The sequence below is a fragment of the Pipistrellus kuhlii genome, unplaced genomic scaffold (genome assembly GCF_014108245.1).
Source record: "Pipistrellus kuhlii isolate mPipKuh1 unplaced genomic scaffold, mPipKuh1.p scaffold_m20_p_2, whole genome shotgun sequence".
In the NCBI taxonomy this organism is placed as follows: domain Eukaryota; kingdom Metazoa; phylum Chordata; class Mammalia; order Chiroptera; family Vespertilionidae; genus Pipistrellus; species Pipistrellus kuhlii.
The window spans coordinates 154052627-154074628 of record NW_023425515.1 but is presented as its reverse complement, the minus strand read 5'-3'; the positions used below and the strand labels follow the sequence as shown (position 1 = coordinate 154074628).

Sequence of the window (22002 nt, the reverse complement as noted above, 5' to 3'; positions counted from 1 at the left end):
CTATGTATACAAATGCTCATTAAAAAAAAAAAACTTGCTTATTTTTATCATAAATACATCTGGGTTCTCAGAATGTGTGATATTGAAGAACGCAAGTAGGCATAATTACCTTTAATAATACTTAATATTTTTTACTGTTGTAATGAAGAAACTTTGAAGTAGAATTCAAATTGTGCTTACTTAGTCCATCTAAGTTGTCATACTTAAAAGAAGTACAGTAAAAATTGTTAGTAGTTTAATCATTTGCACTCCGAACCATTCTGGACATTGGCTACCAGCTACTCGACGCTACTTTGCGAAACGTGCGTTAACTCAATTCCCCGTAATCACTAATAAACTGCAGTGTCCCCTGAGAGGGGACATCCGAGTGATATGCTAGAATTCCGATGTCCCCTGAGAGGGGACAGCGGAGTGCAAAGGGTTAAAGTAGAAATACAACTTTATGGAATCTAGAACTGGAAAACTTAAGATGATGCCTCGGGCACACAAAAAACTTCGTTAAATTTTCATTTTAAATATATTAAGTTTGTAAGTGGTCAATTATCTTATGCCTTGATAAAATACATTTTTGGTTAAGTTTGTAAGTGGTCAGTTATCTTATGCCTTGTTAAAATACATTTTTGCTATTTAAAAATAATTCTAAAGAATATACACTATTGGCTGAAACCGGTTTGGCTCAGTGGTAGAGCGTCAGTCTGCATACTGAGAGGTCCCAGGTTCGATTTCAGTCAGGGGCATGTATATTGGTTGTGGGCACATCCCCGGTAGGGGGTGTGCAAGATGCAGCTGGTTGGTGTTTCTCTCTCATCGATGTTTCTAGCTCTCTAGCTCTCTCCCTTCCTCTCTGTAAAAAATCAATTAAAAAAAAAAAAAGAATATACACTATTGGAATAACACCTTTATTCCATTTCAACAAATAAGAGTACCTATCAATTAGTTATATACACTGAGTGGCCAGATTATTATGATCTCTGAATGCATAATAATCTGGCCACTCAGTACCGTATATATCCTATATAATAAAAGGCTAATATACAAACTGCCCCCTTGGCCAGGACTTTGACCAGCAGGCAGGCCGGCCAACCACCCATGTCCCCTCTCCCTGGCCAGGCTGGCTGGGTCCCACCCATGCACGAATTCATGCACTGGGCCTCATATATATATATATATATATATATATATATATATATATATATATATGTGTGTGTGTGTGTGTGTGTGTGTGTGTGTGTGTGTGTGTGTGTGTATGTGTATATGTATGTATATATGTTATACACATACACTGAGTGGTTAGATTATTATATGTTTAGAGATCATTATAATATAGCCACTCAGTGTAGTTAAATAATGTCTTACATACTTCATAAGATGGTATGATATAAAAAGTCACGGCTCACCTCATTCTACATTCAGTATCACTAATAGAACTTTTTAAGAAACAGCTCTGAACATTATCTATCTGATGAAACAGGAATCACTAACAGAACTCTTAAAAAGAAATAGCCTGAACACCACCCATAAGCTTCTGACGGAGCAGTTCAAGGCCTCCAATACTTAAGGGGCAGCCAAGGTTAAGAACCTCTAGTATAAATTCCTTATAGGAGAAAGTTTAAAGGAAATTGTGTTCATGGTAAGTTACCAAGTGTTCTGTCTTAAGGGTAAGGAGTCAGAAAATAATCAGTAATGCAAGCTAATTATATAATTATATAAATACTAGAGGCCTGGTGCATGAAAATTTGTGCACACGGGGGTGGAGGGTGAGTTGGGTGTAGCAGTGTGTCCCTCAGCCTGGACTGCCTCTGGCGATGTCCACTTGCCAGCTTAGGTCTCCTGGATTGGACCTAAGCTGGCAGTCAGATATACCTCTGGTAGCCCAGGAGCCCTTGGGGGATGTCCACCTGCCAACTTAGGCCTGCTCCCTGGCTTATGCTGAGATGAGCTCCCCCTGTGGGAACACACTGACCACCAGAGGGCAGCTCCTGCATTGAGCATCTGCCCCCTGGTGGTCAGTGCATGTCACAGTGTTGCCTTTAGGGTAAATTTGCAAATTACCCTTTTATTACATAGGATTCAAGTTCTTGATATTGTCACAGATTCATTTGAAACTATTCAAATTTTACATAAATGCAATTTAATGAGAAATGACCTAGGGGTTTAATATCCTCTCCCTTATATCTTCCTACTTTCCGTACCCATGGAAAAGTATATGTACCTTTTTTTTGTTTTAAAGAATGTCCAATTCCAGCCTTTCCTTATTGTCTATCTGGATCCTTTGTCCCCAAATATATTTTTGAAGTTATACCTTGTTGACTTTTTGGTTAACCCCTTGTGATCCAACATTGTAGACTTATCTGAAAAACCTTTTCATAATTCAGTCTTTGGATTGATGTAAATAAGAATTTGAGATGATACTGCCAGTTATAAAGGTAGGTTGGAGGTGGGTAGATACTCTGACCTCACCTATGCACTTAGGAGAATCAGATGTTTTGGAGATCTTACTTTCTTAAGTGATTCATGTAACTGGTCAGATCAGAGGAATAGATTATAAATGATGATTTTCTGTAATCTATAATACTACACAAATAAAACATTGTCAAAACACTTCCAGAAAGCATTAATGCATTTTCTTGGGAAAATCTGCCAAGTAATTGAAATACATTTCCCCCGAAATTGTTGAATTTCTCGTAAAGTTAAAAATTTAAATTAATTGGTTCTTAACTTCAATTAAAACAACCAATTTTACATATTTTTGTAAAATCTATACAAGTATCAAAAAATATAACTTCTTAGCTGGTAAATTAAAGTCATACAGCAGCTCTTCGTGTTTTTATGGTGTAATAGCATTATGATGTAATAGTTTTGGTCACGAAAAAACTGATGACTGGCTTGTTTAATTTGGAAACAAATCATTCATTTTAGTCACAGTCATTAAACTGATACCATTATCATTAGTATAATAAAGTTGAAAGTCAAAGATCAAGCTACTGTCACTGGTGTTAGCTTTCCCAGTACTTAAAGTTATTTCTGCAATTTATTCTAAATCCCCCCTTTTTTGATGTCTAAATGCAAAATAGCTTAGAAACCAGTTTTAAGACTTCACAAACCAGTTATCAATGTCTTCACCCATTCATTCAATTTGGAACTTTGGGGCCATAAAGTGACTGTCAATTTTTATTTTCATTATGCTAGTTCTTGAATCAACTCTTAACTTATTTTTTGCCTTTGTCAATAAAGAAAGTTTTTAAAAGTCCCACTCAATAAAATTAGTGTAAATGTTCACATATTTAATAGTACCTTTAAAATAATCATTTACTACATTTAAAATGGTTCCAAAATGAATTATAAATGGTCATATAAATTAAAAAATACAAACCTAAAGTAAATAAAATTAACATTAGCTATGGTATAAATAATGATAAATGTATAGTGTACCCTTGAGTCATTAAAATGTCTTTAAAAAGATAACAGCACATTACCAGAATATTAGAAGCTATAGCCATGATTCTCAAACTTCAACAATCTACATTTGATTTGGCCACTGCATTCTTCATTGAGTAAATTAATGCTACGATTTTCTGATTTAAGTGCCAAGTCTTATTTTTCAATAGATCTTAACTTCTTGTCACACTCAATGTTGAATATGTGGCTCTCTTCAAATTAATAAAAACAAGTGTTTATTTTAGAGATCCATTTTGCGCAGGCTCATTCGACTGAAGGAATCTCTGGGAAGAAAAAGGATATAATTATAAGCAAGCAAACTTTGCAAACTTCTGTACATTACGCTTCACTTTTTTGTTCTGCCAAAGTTACCTCAAAGTTTTGCCACCAAAAAGTTAATAACTTTTAAAACTTTTTGTACCAAAGTTGTTATTAATGTTCAAATTAGTCTGCCTTACATATATTACTGTTTATAGACCTTTATAGATTAAAGTATATTGCAGTAAACACTTTAGCAAATGCATTGATCACTTAGTCATTTGTGCAATAGTAGCATTAGATATGATAAATAAGGAAATAAGGGGTAATGGGCAAGATTTCAGGACAAGATTTTTTTTTATATACAATTATTAAAAGGCAAAAGGCAAGGTGTGTTTAAAACAATAAATTTTTCTTAGTTTTAATTTCTAATATGGTAACTATAATTCACATAAACAAAAGTTTCCTGTGTACTCAATTTTTAAGTGTAAAAAAGTCCTAAAACTCAAAAGCTTAAGAACCACTGATTAAAGAATTGAAATTTAATGTTTTAGGGGGTTCTTTCAGAAGAGAAAGTAAATAAAGATAAAAATTATGAACAACAAATATGTAACTATTAACAAGTGAATCTAAAAACCAAGGAAATTAAAAAAAAATCTGATGAACAATATTAACTGTTGAATATAATAGAATTAGAGGTATGGAAGGGGAGTGAAATGATGATTCTTGGGGAAAAGGGGAGAGGGGGATGTAGGAAGAGACTGAACATAAACTGTGCACCTATGGATGAGGACAATGGGGAGTGGGGAAAGGGCAAAGGGTGGGATGGGAACCTGGTGGAGGAGAGCAATGGTGGGGGAGGAAAAAAGGAACATTTGTAATAATATGAACAATAAAAATTTATTTAAAAAAATTCAACTTATTTTTACAAAATAACCTATTACATAAATAGATTTATTAAAAATAACTCGGGCCGGAACCAGTTTGGCTCAATGGATAGAGAGTCGGCTTGGGGACTGAAGGGACCCGGGTTCGATTCCGGTCAAGGGCATGTACCTTTGTTGAGGGCATATCCCCAGTTGGGGGTGTGCAAGAGGCAGCTGATCGATGACTCTCTCTCATCGATGTTCCTAACTCTCTATCTCTCTCCCTTCCTCTCTGTACAAAATCAATAAAATATATATTTTTAAAAAAATGGAATTGCCTTTAAAAAAAAAAAAACTCGGAATAAATTTTACAGTAGTGGCATGCTTACATATTTAATGTCTGGCTTAATAAAAAGCCTAGGTTCTCATGTCTTTTACAATATCACGTTGCATGTAGTCTGGAAAACCACTGTACTTTCTCAAGAGAATGACAGTGAGAAAGGCAAATCATATTTGGTTTTATATAAAATTAGTTTTGACTCTGGAACTTCCTGAAAGGGCCTCAGGGGCACCCTCCCACAGAAGTTCCAGACCATACCTTAAGAACCACTATCTTAATACTGTATAAATAATTAATACTCTAGATTTTTTAAATCAGTAAAAAGTTTCAAATTCTAAGGAAGCTTTATTTTCTAAGTTCTAAAGATTTAGTTAATAGTGAGGAGACTAATATTCTTCAGTACCTCTTAATGTATTTTCCTTTATCCTGAATTTGTTTCATTTATCCTTCCTACTATTAAGGTTAATCCTTTTTTTTTAATTAAATCTTTTATATATATATTTTTTATTGATTTTTTATAGAGAGGAAGAGAGGAATAGAGTTAGAAACATCGATGAGAGAGAATCATCAATCAGCTGCCTCTTGCGCACCTCCTACTGGGGATGTGCCCGCAACCAAGGTACATGCCCTTGACTTGGAATCGAACCCGGGACCTTTCAGTCCACAGACCGACACTCTACCACTGAGCCAAACCTGTTTCGGCTATTAAGGTTAATCTTTGAGGTTTACAATCTCCAGGAAAGGAAAGGGCAGGTATAAAAAAGTCATGAGCTTTGAATTTCAAAGTGTGGGGTTTTTTTTTTTTTTGGTTCCAGAGAAAATAGCAGTATTAAAAGCTAGATAATGTTTATAAGAGCTTTTCTAAATTCCAAAGAACTTCTGCAAACATTAAGAAATGAATCTTGAGGGACTGACCATAATCAGTTGAGAAAGCAAAAGCTCAGGATAACTGTAAGGGAGTTCCCTTCAAATAGGAAGAATACAGTCTTTCCATTGACAAGTGGGAGAGATTTGAAGGAAGTGAGACAAGCATTAGGAAACTGCCTGACAACCTCAGGGACCCAGCACCCTCATTCTAGGTCACAAACAGTGTAAAACTGGTGGAAGGGGGTTAGAGGCAGCAAGAAGAAAAATTCCAAAGTGATTGAAGGAGAAGCCAAAAGTGGAGGGGACTAGTGTTGCTTCCCTCTGGCAATTTTAAGAAGAAGCCACCTTAGGTATTCACATCTGTACTGGATGGTGGAATCAAAATAATATTTGCCAGAGGAAGGATTTAATTCGGGCCCTCTGATCTCCCTCTGCTCCAGTAGATTGTGGAATAGATTCAAATAATATGCATGCTTCCTGTAGGAGACATGACATATAGCAGCCAGATAGTCGGCATTTTTTGAATGAATGTTTTTTTTCCAGAGGACTAAAAGTACAGAAATAGATTACTGAAGAACAAGGACTAATTTCCAGATGATTAAATAATTTTCTTTTGTAATATATTATAGCATGCATTTACATTATGTTCTCTTTTTTTTTTTTTTTTTTTTTTTATTGATTTTGTACAGAGAGGAAGGGAGAGAGATAGAGAGTTAGAAACATCGATGAGAGAGAGTCATCGATCAGCTGCCCCTTGCACATCCCCTACTGGGGATGTGCCCGCAACCAAGGTACATGCCCTTGACCGGAATCGAACCCAGGACCCTTCAGTCCCCAAGCCGACGCTCTATCCATTGAGCCAAACCGGTCCTGGCCATTATGTTCTATTATAAGCAACTTCAAAGGCCCTCTGAATATTAATTAGGTAAGTATAATTTAATGGCTTTACCCTTATTAATTCAGAAGGTGGTAACATATTGGTGCCACAATAATTCAAGTTATATATATATATTTAGGTTTCAAAATGCAAAAGCAGTTTACCTTACCATGTCTTGTCCAGAATTGAGGCACTAAAAAGTACAATGTTAAGTACCATCCTTGGAAATGTACATGCCATTTAATGTCCACAACATCATTTTCAAGGTAAGAAATTTTAGAGGAGAAATCTAAAAATTAGGTTAAATTACCTGCTCAAGTACAACTAGGATCAATTGTAGAAAATTCCAAGTTATTTCTATTTCTAACTTTTTGTGTCATACTTGGAAAGTAGAGAAAAATACTGAAGCCTTCTTGATACCCAATGTGGCTGTGTGTTTTAATACAAAAGAAGAACACTACATATACTATTTACTGCCAGGGCTGAAGGAAACAAATGCTTGGTTCCTGACATACTCCAGTGAATTCTCCCACAAAAATACTAGGAAGTGTGACAGGACTTTAATAAAAGGAGTAGTTTTAAGAGGCCAGACTTATATATGGTCCTGGTTAGTATGAGTATTTAACACAACTTTGTGATTCTTGAATTACATACATAACTTGGAGGCTGATTCATGTAGAGATATAAAAGGCTTATTATTAGTTGAACTTGTCAGGAGACACAGTATCTAAAATCATGTAATAAAAGTTACACTAATTCATTATTAAAACAAATAATTCAACAGATTTTGTTTTTCTGAACATATACCAAACAATAAAAAAATGAGCATACCTGTGGCAGGTGACAGGTAATACTACCTTGTATAACTGAGGGATCTTTCTGTTTATCAGAGGCTGTAGGGCCTCTTTAAGGCGATGATAGTTTCTCTCCAGTTCTCTTTGATACTCCTTTTGATCTGGCCCAATTAAGCTCTTATTTTTTCTTAAGGCATCTTCACACCTAGAAAAAACAGTGATGTCAAAAACTTTCTTCTGGTATAGTTTGAGGGGTTAGGGCCATATACTGACTGTATACACACACACACACACACACACACACACACACACACACACACATACATATACATTCCCCATGATGACATTCAAGTTTCTTGGTTGATTGTTAAATATTCTGTCTTATATTAGGTTTAAGAAAGGGAACAGATGATAAACTGTTTAAAATCATTCACTTCCAGTTTTCATTTAATTGAAAATTATTTTATTCAATGAAAATTTAACAAGAAAAAAACTGTATTTTTTAATATTAATTCTGAAGCATTTTTCCTCCCTCCTATTACCACTAAACTTAAAGCTCTAAACTAAAAGAAATATAATAGCCATATTCATTTATGATGCAACAATGGCATCTGGTACACTGGTCTGCCTGTGTCCTAGTGTTTCTAAATGAATAGCTCTTGAGAATAGTTTATTCAGATATTTGAGGAAAAAATATCTGACTCTGATAGATAAATGAAAGGATATTAAAAGGCAATGTAGCCCTAGCTGGTTAGCTCAGTGGATAGAGCGTCAGCCTGCAGACTAAAGGGTCCCGGGTTCGATTCCAATCAAAGGCATGTACTTTGGTTGGGGGCACATTCCCAATAGGGGGTGTGCAGGATGCAGTTGATCGAAGTTTCTCTCTCATCTATGTTTCTAAGTCTATCCCTCTCCCTTCCTCTCTGGAAAAATCAATGAAATATATTAATAATAAAAAAAAAAAGACAATGTATACAGATCACCACTTGCAGAACGTATCGAAAGTATTGCTCAGAGGAGAATATACAGCCCAAATGCTTACATTAGGAAAGAAGGCTAAAACTGAAGAGCTAAGCAATCTAAAAAGAACAAAATAAACTTGAAGTATAAGGAAGGAAATTAAAAGTATGACAGCTATATATGAATAAATAAAAAAATTGGTTCTTTCAAAGGAAAAAAAAAAGACTAAGCACTGGCAAGATTAAATGAGAGAAGGCTAAATAATTCCTATTAAAAATTAATAATGAGACAAAGTCAAATACAGAAGTTTATAAAGGTACAGAGGATATTATGTATAATTTAATGCAATAAATCTGGAATTATACTCTTCTAGATTAATATAATTTATCAAAACAGACTTAAGAAAAAAAAATTATCCTAAAATCATCAAATACATAGAATCAGTCAAGTCACAAATCTATCCCCAAAGTAAACACTAATATGTAAATTCTAACAAACACTGTAAAGATGAATAATCCCAATGTGACAATTCCAGATTATTAAAAAGAAAATCTGAAATATATAGGGTGGGAGGGGGGAAGAGGAGAACTATTCCTGAGACGAGTTTCCAACTCATTTTTCAAGGTTGGGATACCAAAACCTAATGGGAACTACAAGAAAAAATTTTATTTCATTTTTAAAAATATATTTTATTGATTTTTTACAAAGAGGAAGGGAGAGGGATAGAGAGTTAGAAACATCGATGAGAGAGATTAGCTGCTTCTTGCACACTTCCTACTGGGGATGTGCCTGCAACCAAAGTACACGCCCTTGACCGAAATTGAACCTGGGACCTTTCAGTCCCTCTATCCACTAAGCCAAACCGGTTGGGCAAAAAAATTGTATTTCAATCTCATCCTTAAAAACAATTGCAGCCAAAACCAATACTAATTTCCTTCCTCTTTGAAATTAATAAAAATATATTTAAAACAAAACAAAAAAATTCTTAGCCTAAGTACAAATAGGTGGGAGCCTCTTTAGTTAAAACATCTACAAAAAACCTGAAGTAAACATTATACTCAACAGTGAAAACATTTCCTTTTAGATCAGAAATAAGAAAAGGATGCCTCTATTACTGTTACCATTTAACAGAGTGCTAACAATCCTAAACATCACTGTAAAAATATTCTACAAGTTAATTATTAGAATTAACAAGTTTGGCAATATTCTTATGTAAAATATATCAGTATATGCATTTCTGTATACCAATAAACAAAACATAATTTAAAAAGATACCATTAACAAAAATATAAAAGTATTAAATATCAAGGAGTAAATAAAAAAAAAATATACAAGGTCTCTATGGAAAATTAAAATAATATTAAGAAAACAGAGAATCCAAGATGGCTACACGGGTAAACACCTAGCCGCAGCCACACACAACAATTTCAATAAAATACAACTAAAATATTAAATGGACATTACCCAGAACTACAGGAAAGTCGACTGACTGGAAATTCTACAAGCAGCAAGGAGAAAACCAGAAGGAAGCACGGAGGAGCTGTAAAAGCCTAAGGTATGGAGATACAAGGTGCGCGCAGAGAGGACGGAGCCTGAGAGGAGGGCGGCTGAGTGCCTGGCTGGCATTCCCTAGCGGGAAGGAGATAAAAGCTCCGACTGTGCTGAACCCTAGACCCGACAGCGCTGAACCCCAGTTCTAGGCCAGACCCCGCGGACCCAGGCTCATCCATAGGGAGCTGGGCTGTAAGGCAGAACCCCGGGGGAGCGGCAAAAGGAGGTCCCGGAGGCGCGCAGAGAAGGGATGGTTGGCTGTGCCATGGAATTGCTCTGGCGGGAAGGAAACTGGGGCTCCAGATTGCTCTCAACACCACCTCCAATCCCACTTCCAACTGAACTGAACCCCAGTTCCGGGCTCATTGGGGAAGAGCCTAGACTGTTTGGTAGCAGGCGAAAATCAAGGGCACCTTTCTCTCAGAGGGGCTTGCAGCGAGTACCGAAGGACCCTGAGGAATACTGAGACTCAGGAGTCACATAGGGCGGGACTGACGGAAGCCAAGGCTGTAGGCTCCACCCTGAAACTCCGCCCCATCAGGGAAGCTGCGAAAATGCCGAGATGAAATAGATCACAAACGAAAGAAATAGAGGACAAAAAGCGACTGGATATAGAGTTCAAATCTATGCTTATAAGGTTTTTCAAGAATTTCCTAGAAAAGGTCGATAAGACCTGTGAGGATATGAAAAGGGATCTAGAATTAATAAGGAATCAATGAGAAATGATAAGGGATCAACAAGAAATAAAGAATACATTGTCTGAAATAAAAAATATTATACAGAGTCCTAAAAACAGAATGGAAGATCGCAAGAATCAAGTCAAAGATTTGGAACATAAAGAGCCAGAAGACACTCCTCCACAGAAGCAAGAAGGCAAGAGAATCCAGAAAATTGAAGATGATGTAAGAAACCTCTGGGACAACTTCAAGTGAACCAACATCAGAATTATGGTGGTCACAGAAGATTAGAGAGAGCAAGATATCGAAAACATATTGAATGAAATAGTGACAGAAAACTTCCCCCATCTGGTGAAAGAATTAGACTTACAAGTCCAGGAAGCGCACAGAACTCCAAACAAAAGGAATCCAAAGAGGACCACACCAAGACAAATCATAATTAAGATTCCAAGAGCAAAAGACAAAGAGAGAATATTAAAAGAAGCAAGAGCAAAGAAGGTAGTTACCTATAAAGGAGCACCTATACGATTGTCAGCTGATTTCTCAACAGAAACCATGCAGGCCAGACGGGAATGGCAAGAAATATTCAAGGTGATGAATAGTAAGAATTTACAGCCAAAGATAATCTACCCAGCAAAGCTATCACTCAGAATCGAAGGCCAGATAAAGAGCTTCACTAATAAAAAAAAGCTAAAGGAATTCATCACCACCAAATCAGAATTATATGAATTGCTGAAGGGGGTTCTTTCAGAAGAGAAAGTAAATAAAGATAAAAATTATGAACAACAAATACATAACTATCAACTAGTGAATCTAAAAACCAAGGAAATTAAAAAAAAATCTGATGAACAATATTTACTGGTGAATATAATAGAATCAGAGGTATGGAAGGGGAGTAAACTGACGATTCTTGGGGAAAAGGAGAGAGAGGGATGTGGGAAAAGACTGAACATAAACTGTGCATCTATGGATGAGGACAATGGGGTGTGGGGAAAGGGCAGAGGGTGGAATGGGAACCTGGTGGAGGAGAGCAATGGAGGGGGGGCGGGGAAGGAACATTTGTAATAATATGAACAATAAAAATTTACTTAAAAATAAAAATAAAAATAAAAAATTAAATAAAAAAAGAAAACATTTAAAAGATGTCAGTAAATGAAGAAATACGCAACTATTTTTTCATTATGAATCACTTTTCTATATTTTCTCTTTTCAGTTATTCCTTAAGACACTTATTTTACAGTGTGGTTTTAGACATTCTCAATTTGAAGAGCTTTATGTAGGAAGCCTTGAATACCTTTTAGTAAAATCTTTAAAGCAGAGTCGCAGTTTATTATGATGTCTGAAGAGTTTTGGGTCACTGGGTATTTCAGATAGGAAAACCTGAGCAACTTCCAAAGGCCCCTGTAAAATAAGAAAAACAAGAGGTGTGTTTTGTCTTCTCTAAAATCAGAGATAGAAGCTACCTGAATGATTTTTCTTACCACTAAAATGGCTGCATCTAAGCTTAATGCATATGTACATGTGACAGGATCTGGTCATATGTTTTTAGTTTTTCCTAATGTCAAGTCTATATTCTTGCCGACAAAATTTAAATTAAATTCTTGGGCTACTAGCAATCAATTGTTAATTCAGATTATTAGACTTGATTTCCTGAAACATTTCCTCTACATTCAAAATCTGTTCCCAACACTGTAAATTAAAGAAGATAATCTTTTGCAAGTTATATTATTTGGAGCTAAGATCTCCAAATATTGTGTTTTAAGGGGTTAAAGGTCTTAAAATGTTTGCTTCTCGCTGAAACCAGTTTGGCTCAGTGGATAGAGTGTCGGCCTGTGGACTGAAAGGTCCCAGGTTCGATTCCGGTCAAAGGGCATGTACCTTGGTTGTGGGCACATCGTCAGTAGGGGGTGTGCAGGAGGCAGCTGATAAATGATTCTCTCTCATCGATGTTTCTAACTCTCTATTCCTCTCTCTTCCTCTCTGAAAAAAAATCAATAAAAAAATATATTAAAAAAATGTTTGCTTTTTTGGCTTTATTCCTTAAACCTAAAAAATAGGGTAAGACAGCCCAACTGATGTGGCTCAGTGGTTAAGCATCAACTTATGAACCAGGAGGCCTTGGTTCAATTCCCGGTCAGGGTACATGACCAGGTTGTGGGCTCAATCCCAAGCAGGGTTGTGTAGGAGGCAGCTTATCAATGATTCTTTCTCATTATTGATGCTTCTATTTCTCTTTCCCTCTTCTTTCCTTTGTGAAATCAATAAAAATATAAAGAAAAAATAGTATAAGACATATTATATGAAATCTTACTTGAAGCCTGTCTGGATTTCCTCTTACCTTGGAATATTCCCTAATCATCATCAGAGAGACAATGGAATGCCTTCTAATCTACATGTGACAAACCAACAGTACTCTTTTGTGTATATATATATTATTAAAATTTCAAAATGATTCCACATTACTTATTTACTCCTCACAGTTCAGTGTGGCAATCTGGAGGAAATAACATCAGGAAATATGAAAAAGAGTAAGCATTCACATGCATGTACATAGCTCTGAAAATGAACCTTCCTTTTTGAGCACATTTTTTTAGTACAAAAAGGAAAGTCTATTCTAAGCGAACCAATTCCTCCTCCTCCTCCTCCTTCTTCTTTTTAATTCTCACCTGAGGATATTTTTCCATTGATCTTTTAAAGAGAGTAGAAGAGAGGGAAATTCTGATAGAAATATCAACATGAGATACACACATTGATTGGTTGCTTCCTGCACAAACTCTGACTAGGGTCCAGTCTGGGGAGGAGCCTACAACTGAGGTAGGTGCCCTTGACCAGAATTGAACCCGAGATCCTTCAGTCTGTAGGCCGGTACTCTATCCGCTGAGCCAAACTGGCTAGGGCCTAACTCCTTCTTAATGGAATGTTTAAGAACAGGCAGATAGAAAAATCTAGGCAGGGTAGAAGGCAGGAGTGAAAATATTTACCATTGAGATGATACTAAAAACTTTTCCCAGTTTACCTTCATATTTATACTTTCAGTGTCTTTTGTGACCAGTTTTAACATCTTTTTCACTTAATTTGGAACTTATTTGTAATCTTTGTAAAATCTATATATATAGAAGCCAAGTGACCAGAAAGACCGATTGCTATGACACACACTGCCACTGGCCAACTCCCCCAGCCCCTCCTCCTGGATGGTCCAGCCCCCGATTTTCCCCCTCTATCCCTGATTGGGATGGGCTGGCCAGATCCCACATATGCACAAATTTATGCACCGGGCCTCTAGTATAATGATAAAATCACTCCAAATTGCATTCATAACTTAAACAGTGCCAGCAGAAAGCACCAACCTGATTCACAGTTGTGCCCACAGAACCCTGGAGCACCATCTGAAGCATTTTGGGATCTGCTGGATCCTGATGTGTTGCAAATGCCAACTCCTGTGTCTTTTTCTGCATGTCTTCAATAGCAACTTCAATTGGTGTTAAGATGATCTGGATGAAATAACATCTGTTAGGTCAGTGTACTGATAGAAAATTATTTAAAGAGCTTTATATATAATCAATTAATAAAAAAAGTGGAGACCAATTGTAAATTGTCATCCTATCTAATAAAAGAGTAATATGCAAATCAACCATCACTCTACTACACCCACAAGCCATGTCCACCAGCCAATCAGAAGCAAGTATGCAAATTAACCCAACCACGATGGTTATGGCCACAGAGAGAGTAGGAGGGAAGGTTGGGTGTCCCCAGCGATGGAAGCCAAGCTTTCCATATACCCTGGCGGGCCCAGGCCTCTGCTTAAGGCTACAAAATTTCAACTATAGAAGATCCATAAATCCCAACAGAAATGGCAGCAGCTATGGAGCTGGAGAAAGCAGGATGCTAGGGTTTCCCATGGCAATGGAAGAAGCCAAGCTTCTGTAGCCCTGGCCTGCTTTGGACTCCACTTAAAACTACAAAGTTTCAATTATAGAAGATAAATAAATCCCAACAGAAATGGCTACCAGAGCGAGAAGAAAGCTTGGCTCTGCTCCTGACTACAAAGTTTCAATTGTAGAAGATAAATAAATCCGACACAGGGTTTTTATTGGGTCACTGGGGGGCGTGACTGGCCTGCAAACCATCACAGGCCCCTTGCCCAGGCCACCCCACGCTCCAAAGGAACCCCCACCCTGATCTGGGACACCCTTCAGGGCAACCCAGCTGGCCCCCACCTGTGCACCAGGCCTCTATCCTATCTAATAAAGGAGTAATATGCAGATTGACTATCACTACAACACACAAGATGGCTGCCCCCATGTGGACACAAGATGGCCAGGAGGGGAGGGCAGTTAGGAGGGACCAGGTCTGCAAGAAAAGGCAGTTGTGAGCGATCAGGCTAGCAAGGGAGTAGGTGGGAGGGACCAGGCCTGCAAGGGAGGGCAGTTGTGGGCAATCATGCCTACAGGGGAGGTCCATTAGGGATAACCAAGCCGGCAGAGGAAGGAAGTTGGGGGCAAACAGATTGGCAGAGGAGCAGTTAGACATCAATCAAACTGGCATAAGAGTGGTTAGGGGGTGATCAGGCTAGCAGGCAGAAGCGGTTAGGGGCAATCAGGAAGGCAGGCAGGTGAGCAGTTGGAAGCCAGCTGTCCTGGATTGTGAGAGGGATCCCAGATTTGAGAGGATGCAGGCTGGGCTGAGATACACTCTCCTCACCCTGTGCACAAATTTCTTACACCAGGCCTCTAGTGTAATAATAAAATCCCAAACTTAGGATGCCTTAATAAAAAATCACCTAAGTAGCCAAAACCAGTTTGGCTCAGTGGTAGAGCGTTGGCTTGCAAACTGAACGGTCCCAGGTTCGATTCCGGTCAAGGGCATGTACCTTGGTTGCAGGCACATCCCCAGTGGGGGTGTGCAGGAGGCAGCTGGTCGATGACTCTCTCTCATCCATGTTTCTGACTCTCTATCTCTCTCCCTTCCTCTCTGTTAAAAAAAAAAAATCAATAAAAATATATTAAAAAAAAAATCAATCAGAATTATGGGGGTCCCAGAAGATGAGAGAGAGCAAGATATCGAAAACATACTGAAAGAAATAGTGACAGAAAACTTTCCCCACCTGATGAAAGAATTAGACTTACAAGTCCAGGAAGCGCACAGAACTCCAAACAAAAGGAATCCAAAGAGGACCACACCAAGACAAATCATAATTAAGATTCCAAGAGCAAAAGACAAAGAGAGAATATTAAAAGCAGCAAGAGCAAAGAAGGTAGTTACCTATAAAGGAGCACCTATACGATTGTCAGCTGATTTCTCAACAGAAACCATGCAGGCCAGACGGGAATGGCAAGAAATATTCAAGGTGATGAATAGCAAGAACCTACAGCCAAAGATAATCTATCCAGCAAAGCTATCACTCAGATTCGAAGGTCAGATAAAGAGCTTCACTAATAAAAAAAAAAGCTAAAGGAGTTCATCACCACCAAACCAGAATTATATGAATTGCTGAAGGGGGTTCTTTCAGAAGAGAAAGTAAACAAAGGTAAAAATTATGAACAACAAATACGTAACTATCAACAAGTGAATCTAAAAACCAAGGAAACTAAAAAAAAAAAAAAATCTGAGGAACAATATTAACTGTTGAATACAATAAAATCAGAGGTATGGAAGGGGAGTGAACTGTTTATTCTTGGGGAAAAGGGGCGAGGGGGATGTGGGAAGAGACTGAACATAAACTGTGCACCTATGGATGAGGACAATGGGGAGTGGGGAAAGGGCAGAGGGTGGGGTGGGAAAGGGGGGAAAGGAACATTTGTAATAATATGAACAATAAAAATTTATTTAAAAAAAAAATCACCTAAGTAAAGGCTGAGTGTGAACTAGGGACTTAGAAAAGAAGCTTAAAGTAAGTAACTTAAAAAATGGATCAAGTTCTAGTATGCTACCACATGAGGGGTGGTATATAAAGGCATATCCACACTGTTCTCACATGGCTCCAATGTATTAATTTCACCAGTTCTGTTTCCTCATTTGTGAACTTACCTCCTCTTTGTGAGTAACATTGACCCTTGTCTTAATATAAGGAAAAGCATGAGAAGTGGTCAGTATGGTCTTCCGTTTGAATTGTTCATGAAGTTCCCCATGGGCACGACCATCTAAAGTGAAGGGTGTACAGTACATGAAACGGCGAAGATTATAATTTTTGTCAAAATATGTGATTCTGTCCTTCATCTCATATGTGTCAAAGTACGGCTCCACATAGGTAATCTGAATATATGCCTGGGAAAGGAAAAAGTCATTCGTTTTCTCACTGATAAATCATTACACAGTCTCTCTCCAACAACATCACAGTCTCAAAAACATGTCTACATATCATACAGTTTAAGCAACCATACCTTGTTAGGATCTAATTTACACTTGTCTACAGGATTAGAATCCTTGATTACTTCAACCACATCCTCTCCAAATCTTTCTCCATAAAATCCCTACAAGAAAGAAAAAGAAATCTTTCACATGATGCTTACAGTATTATAGACTAGAGAAGGCCTCTGAAGGAGACTCCTGAGCAAGGTTAGGCCATTTAGTAAGCTTATGTACAACCATGTTAATAATTACAAAGGAAATTATATTTAGCCTACAAATTAGCCCAGTCTCAGTCCATATTTATGTGATATTATTTCCATTTACTTTTTTAAAATAACACAAAGCGGAAGAAAACAACAGTCTTTCTTCAATAAAAATTCAGGTTTTCACAATAGGTCCTCAAGAAATACAAAAAAGGACAGAAAGCAAAAACAAAAGAAACTCAGTATCTTTGATTTATAGATCTTACTTTTTTTTTTTTTTTTTTTTACATATTTTTGTTAAATTATTATTTGTGTACATATTTTAACATTGCCCCCCTAGGTCTTTTATTGTATCTGATGTGGCCTGATTTCTTGCGGACATGGGTCAATGAAGAAGCATTCAATTTTATGAATGATTACATGCAATGCTCTAGAATTTCAAATAAAAGCACTAACTTGATGAAGTTTTACTTAGGTTTAGATTTTGAAAAGGCAACCCTGGGTCAAGAATGCAGTGACTTTTCCATATGACACTGAGTAGCAGCATGGGCAATGAATGGAGCTATTCAAAAGAAAAAATTAAATCTGAATCTTCAAAGGAGAAACCCTACTCTTCCCCCAAAGGTAATTTTTATGATTAAATTTGAGGAACACTGTCTCCATATTTCCCAAGACTTACCTAGCCTCTTAAACTATGACTTAGAATTAAGTCACAGTTTAAGCCAATTTACAGAAATCGATACCAGTAAAGTCATCAATAATCCCAACAGAAATGGCTACCGGATCGAGCATAAATAAGAATAAAACATTCAAAAAATTAACAATTTTGTTGAGAATAAAAACAAGCCGCGAGCAATGTTTCTCAAACTCTTAAGTGAATACAAGTCACCTAGGATCTGGTTAAAATGCAGATTATTATTAGGAAAGCCTGGGTCAGAGCCTGAGACTCTGCCTTCCAAGCAATCTCCCAGCTGATGCCAGTGCTTCTGGTCGCTGAACCACACTTTGAGTGATAAGAATAGAGAAAGGTTGGAAAGCAAAATGATAGCAGAAAAGATAATTCCTTGTACTCTAAAGGACAGTTTATTTGGCATGATGTGTATTATCAGAAGATTAGATTTGGATCTGAAAGTCTACTCTCATTGGGAATTAAAGATGACATTGTATGAACCACGACAGCATTCACCTCCAGTCTGTGAGATATCTCTGCAAGTTTGGTTATTGCAGGCTCCTTGTAAACAAATTCCTGTTCATCCAAATCCCCAAACTTGGTTCCATAAAAACCAACACGAAAATAGGTGCCAAACATCCGCTTCCCATCCTAGTTTAGGAAAATAAAGAAACTTTAATACAAAGTCTTTTTGTTTTTGACATTATGCTTAATTACTATAATATAAAATTCCCAAAACACTGCAAAAAGTTTTAATTAAAAATTACAATACTTTGTTATTTCCCAAATGAAGATAAAAACAAAGCAATAACTTTTCCTCTTTCAATATTTCTAACAAATAACATTATAGAACTGGCCTTTCACCAACTGAATAAATCACACATGATATATGCTTTTTTTTTTCCTTTTCTATTTTATTTTATTTTTTATTTTTTAAAATATATTTTATTGATTTTTTTTTGCTCCCCTCACTCCCTCCCCACACATGATATATGCTTTTTAACATTTGTACCAAGTGACTACTTCACATTGGTTTATGTTTTAAGTCCATACACTTGAAATAAATTCACTTATTTTCCTTATTGCAAGAAAAGATGTTCAGTATGATATGGACTGTGTCTTAACTGTTCTGAAATTAGAGCATACTACATAAAAACACTAACATTTTTAGTTAACAGCCTTATATAATCTCTAAATATAATAAATTAGATAATAAAAGTTAGGAGCCAAGTATAGCACTGGGCATAGAGCAGTCAATCAGTAAATGCCAAGACCATCCAGAAGCATTAAAGCAAAACATTTATAATCAGTAGACCTGTGCTGATAAAAATATTTGGATGAGTAACTAAAAATGAAATAGAAAAGGAAAAATGTAAAACGGAAAGCTAAAAGGGGGAAAAAATTGATAGGAGTTACGTAGTTATTTGTCAGTCCTCAAACCACTCACTTCATACATTAACCACACATTAATTTCAGGTATGAAGTACATTACAGTCACTTTTACACAGAGCATTTGGAAACAAATTCCTTCAATAAAGATAAAATAGTTGGAAGCTTTCTATGCAATTCTTTCAATTTAGATACAAAGATATTTTAGGATTTTGTGGTGGCTCCTACATACACAGCACACATAAATATTTAACCCTAATGTGTCCCATACTTATTTTTCCTATATTGAGTTCTTACTATAAAGGCAAAGGGCATGTAAAATAAATCACAAATGTCACAGATAATCAATCAAAATGGAAAAGTCTGATCCTTAATTTATCAGTTTTATAATTAAAAAAAAGGTACATATTAAAATACCTCACATTTTTGTCAAGATTTAAAGTTTTTTTAAAAAGACTTTGGAGCCAAATAAATGTGAGGTTTCTAATTTAAATTTTTTCCACAAGTTATTTCATTTCAAAATTTAACAGACGTAAAAAATTAACTGATTTCTATACCAAAGGAAATCTTTCCAGATAGATTAAATGTATTCAACAAAAATTCTGATAAAAATTATCAACTTGCTAATGGAATAATATAATAATAGCAAATTTTGACATAATTAAGGAACAAAGAAAACAGTGCATGGGAAATAAAAATTATTTTAAAAAATGAATGACTTGTGATTATTTTTCAAAACATTATATACATGAAAATTCCAACAAATATTAAAATATTGTTATTCTGGCTGTACTCCTCTGAGAGGTTTCCAATTTAAGATACTATTTCAAATCTTCAATATGATGATTTTGGCCTTTTATATATTTGAAGACAGCTATTAAAATTTATTTCCTTTAGCTATACTTTCCATATGAGAGTAATCACTATCCTGTGTGCATTTTATTTGTTTTTTTCAATGCCATCTTTTTTAAAGCGTTGTGCCTCAGAAATAAATCTAATACTGTTATCAATGAGGCTCACTGCCTCCCTGGATCTGGACTTGAATATTATTAATGCTAACTTTAAAATTGAACTATGAGCAACCATTTAAACTCTTTCTTTACTTTCCATAATAAAATCCAGTTCAAAGAAAGACATTGAGTGCTTATGATGTGTTAGCCACTATTCATCAGTAACAGGAACATAAAAATACAATTTGGCTCCTCAAGAGAGTAAAAAATGTATTAAAATAATTACAATATGAAGGGTTATGTGCTAAAAAGTTGTACCAAAAAATATTAATCCTTTTGGAGCCAGGTCACAAAAGGGATAACACAGTCAGGGTTCTACAATTTGAGAATGAACACTGGATTGTGGGAGGAGAAAAGGACATGCTAGCGGACAAAGAGGGAAAATCATGAAACAGAATGTCTGTAAGGGAAACCATCCATTCACATATTTGAGTGCCTCCTATGTGTCAAAAACTATCCTAGACATTTGTGATAAATCAATGAACAAAGACATGAAGAAAGTGAGTTATTCATGTGGATCTCTGGGGGAAGTGTATTCCAGGCAGAGGAAAGAGCCAGTGCAAAGGCCCAAGGGCAGGTGCCTACCTAATGTGTTCAGAGAACAGGAAGGTGGCCAGTGTGACTGACGCAGAATTAAGGGCTAACTATATGGAGTTGCTGGAATTAAAAATGAATGTGTGCATACTAAAGTGAAGGAGGGAGCAACAGAGGTAGGAAAATTAAGAGTCTGAGTAAATTTACTTTCTTTCTGTTTAAAAAAATATATTGTTGAAAGTATTACCTAGATCCCTCTTTTCTTCCTCATTGCCATCCCCCCTGCAACTCCCCAATCAGTAAATTTATTTTTTATTATTATTATTTTTTAATATATTTTATTGATTTTGTACAGAGAAGAAGGGAAAGAGATAGTTAGAAACATCGATGAGAGAGAGTCATCGATCAGCAGCCTCTTGCACACCCCCTTCTGGGGATATGCCCGCAACCAAGGCACATGCCCTTGACCGGAATCGAACCCGGGACCCTTCAGTCCCCAAGCCGACACTCTATCCATTGAACCAAACCGGTCTCGGAGTAAATTTATTTTCAACTTAAGAGTTCTCCAGTGTCAAACCACTGATGCTATCAGGCTCATGAAAACATTAACACATAGCTTTATCTTCAGGAAAAACGTCACTTCCATCTTTATTTTCTCTCCAGAGTTTTGGACCACAGAATAACTGTTTTCCTTTGAATTTGAAAAATAAAAATCCACTTTTCTTAAACCTAGCGTATGATTTTCTAACATAATCTTCCTTTACTGATATGAACTCTCTTGGACTTCCCACATACTTCAACTTATTCTTTCTTAGCAGTTCTACTTATTGGCTTGCACAATCTTTTGGTTGATGAAAATGTCCCAGACAAGGAAATCCATCTACTCATCTATCCATTTCTCTAATGGTTGGAATTTCTTATGAGAAATATATCTTTTTTTTTAATACAGAAGTTTTTGTTTTAAAAAAATATATTTTATTGATTTTTTACAGAGAGAGGAAGGAAGAGAGATAGAGAGCTAGAAACATCGAAGAGAGAATCATCGATCAGCTGCCTCTTACACACCCCCCGCTGGGGACGTGCCCACAACCAAAATACATGCCCTTGTCTGCAGGCCAACGCTCTATCCATTGAGCCAAACAGGTCTTGGCGAGAAATATATCTTAAATCTGTATTTTATAAGAAAGATTCTGTTAGGCTGGTTATATATTTCTACAATG

General features: G+C 36.4%; 1 protein-coding gene across 16 annotated transcripts in view; it reads right to left on the bottom strand.

The window, feature by feature from the left end:
- Positions 1 to 2108: 2108 nt before the first annotated feature.
- The window catches only part of DOCK7 (dedicator of cytokinesis 7), a 163560-nt gene continuing 143666 nt past the window's right edge, over positions 2109 to 22002 (bottom strand). For 11 of the 16 annotated variants that reach the window (XM_036448238.2, XM_036448240.2, XM_036448243.2 and 8 more), the window contains 7 exons: positions 18366 to 18491; positions 17009 to 17098; positions 16656 to 16892; positions 13976 to 14119; positions 11923 to 12029; positions 7478 to 7645; positions 2109 to 3722 (listed from right to left, as the gene is read on the bottom strand). In XM_036448238.2, the coding sequence (XP_036304131.1) occupies positions 3680 to 3722; positions 7478 to 7645; positions 11923 to 12029; positions 13976 to 14119; positions 16656 to 16892; positions 17009 to 17098; positions 18366 to 18491 (915 nt within the window). In that variant the 3' untranslated portion in view covers positions 2109 to 3679. Of the gene's footprint in view, positions 3723 to 7477; positions 7646 to 11922; positions 12030 to 13975; positions 14120 to 16655; positions 16893 to 17008; positions 17099 to 18365; positions 18501 to 22002 lie in introns of all 16 variants that reach the window. The other 5 variants (XM_036448239.2, XM_036448242.2, XM_036448247.2 and 2 more) reach the window with 1 other exon arrangement.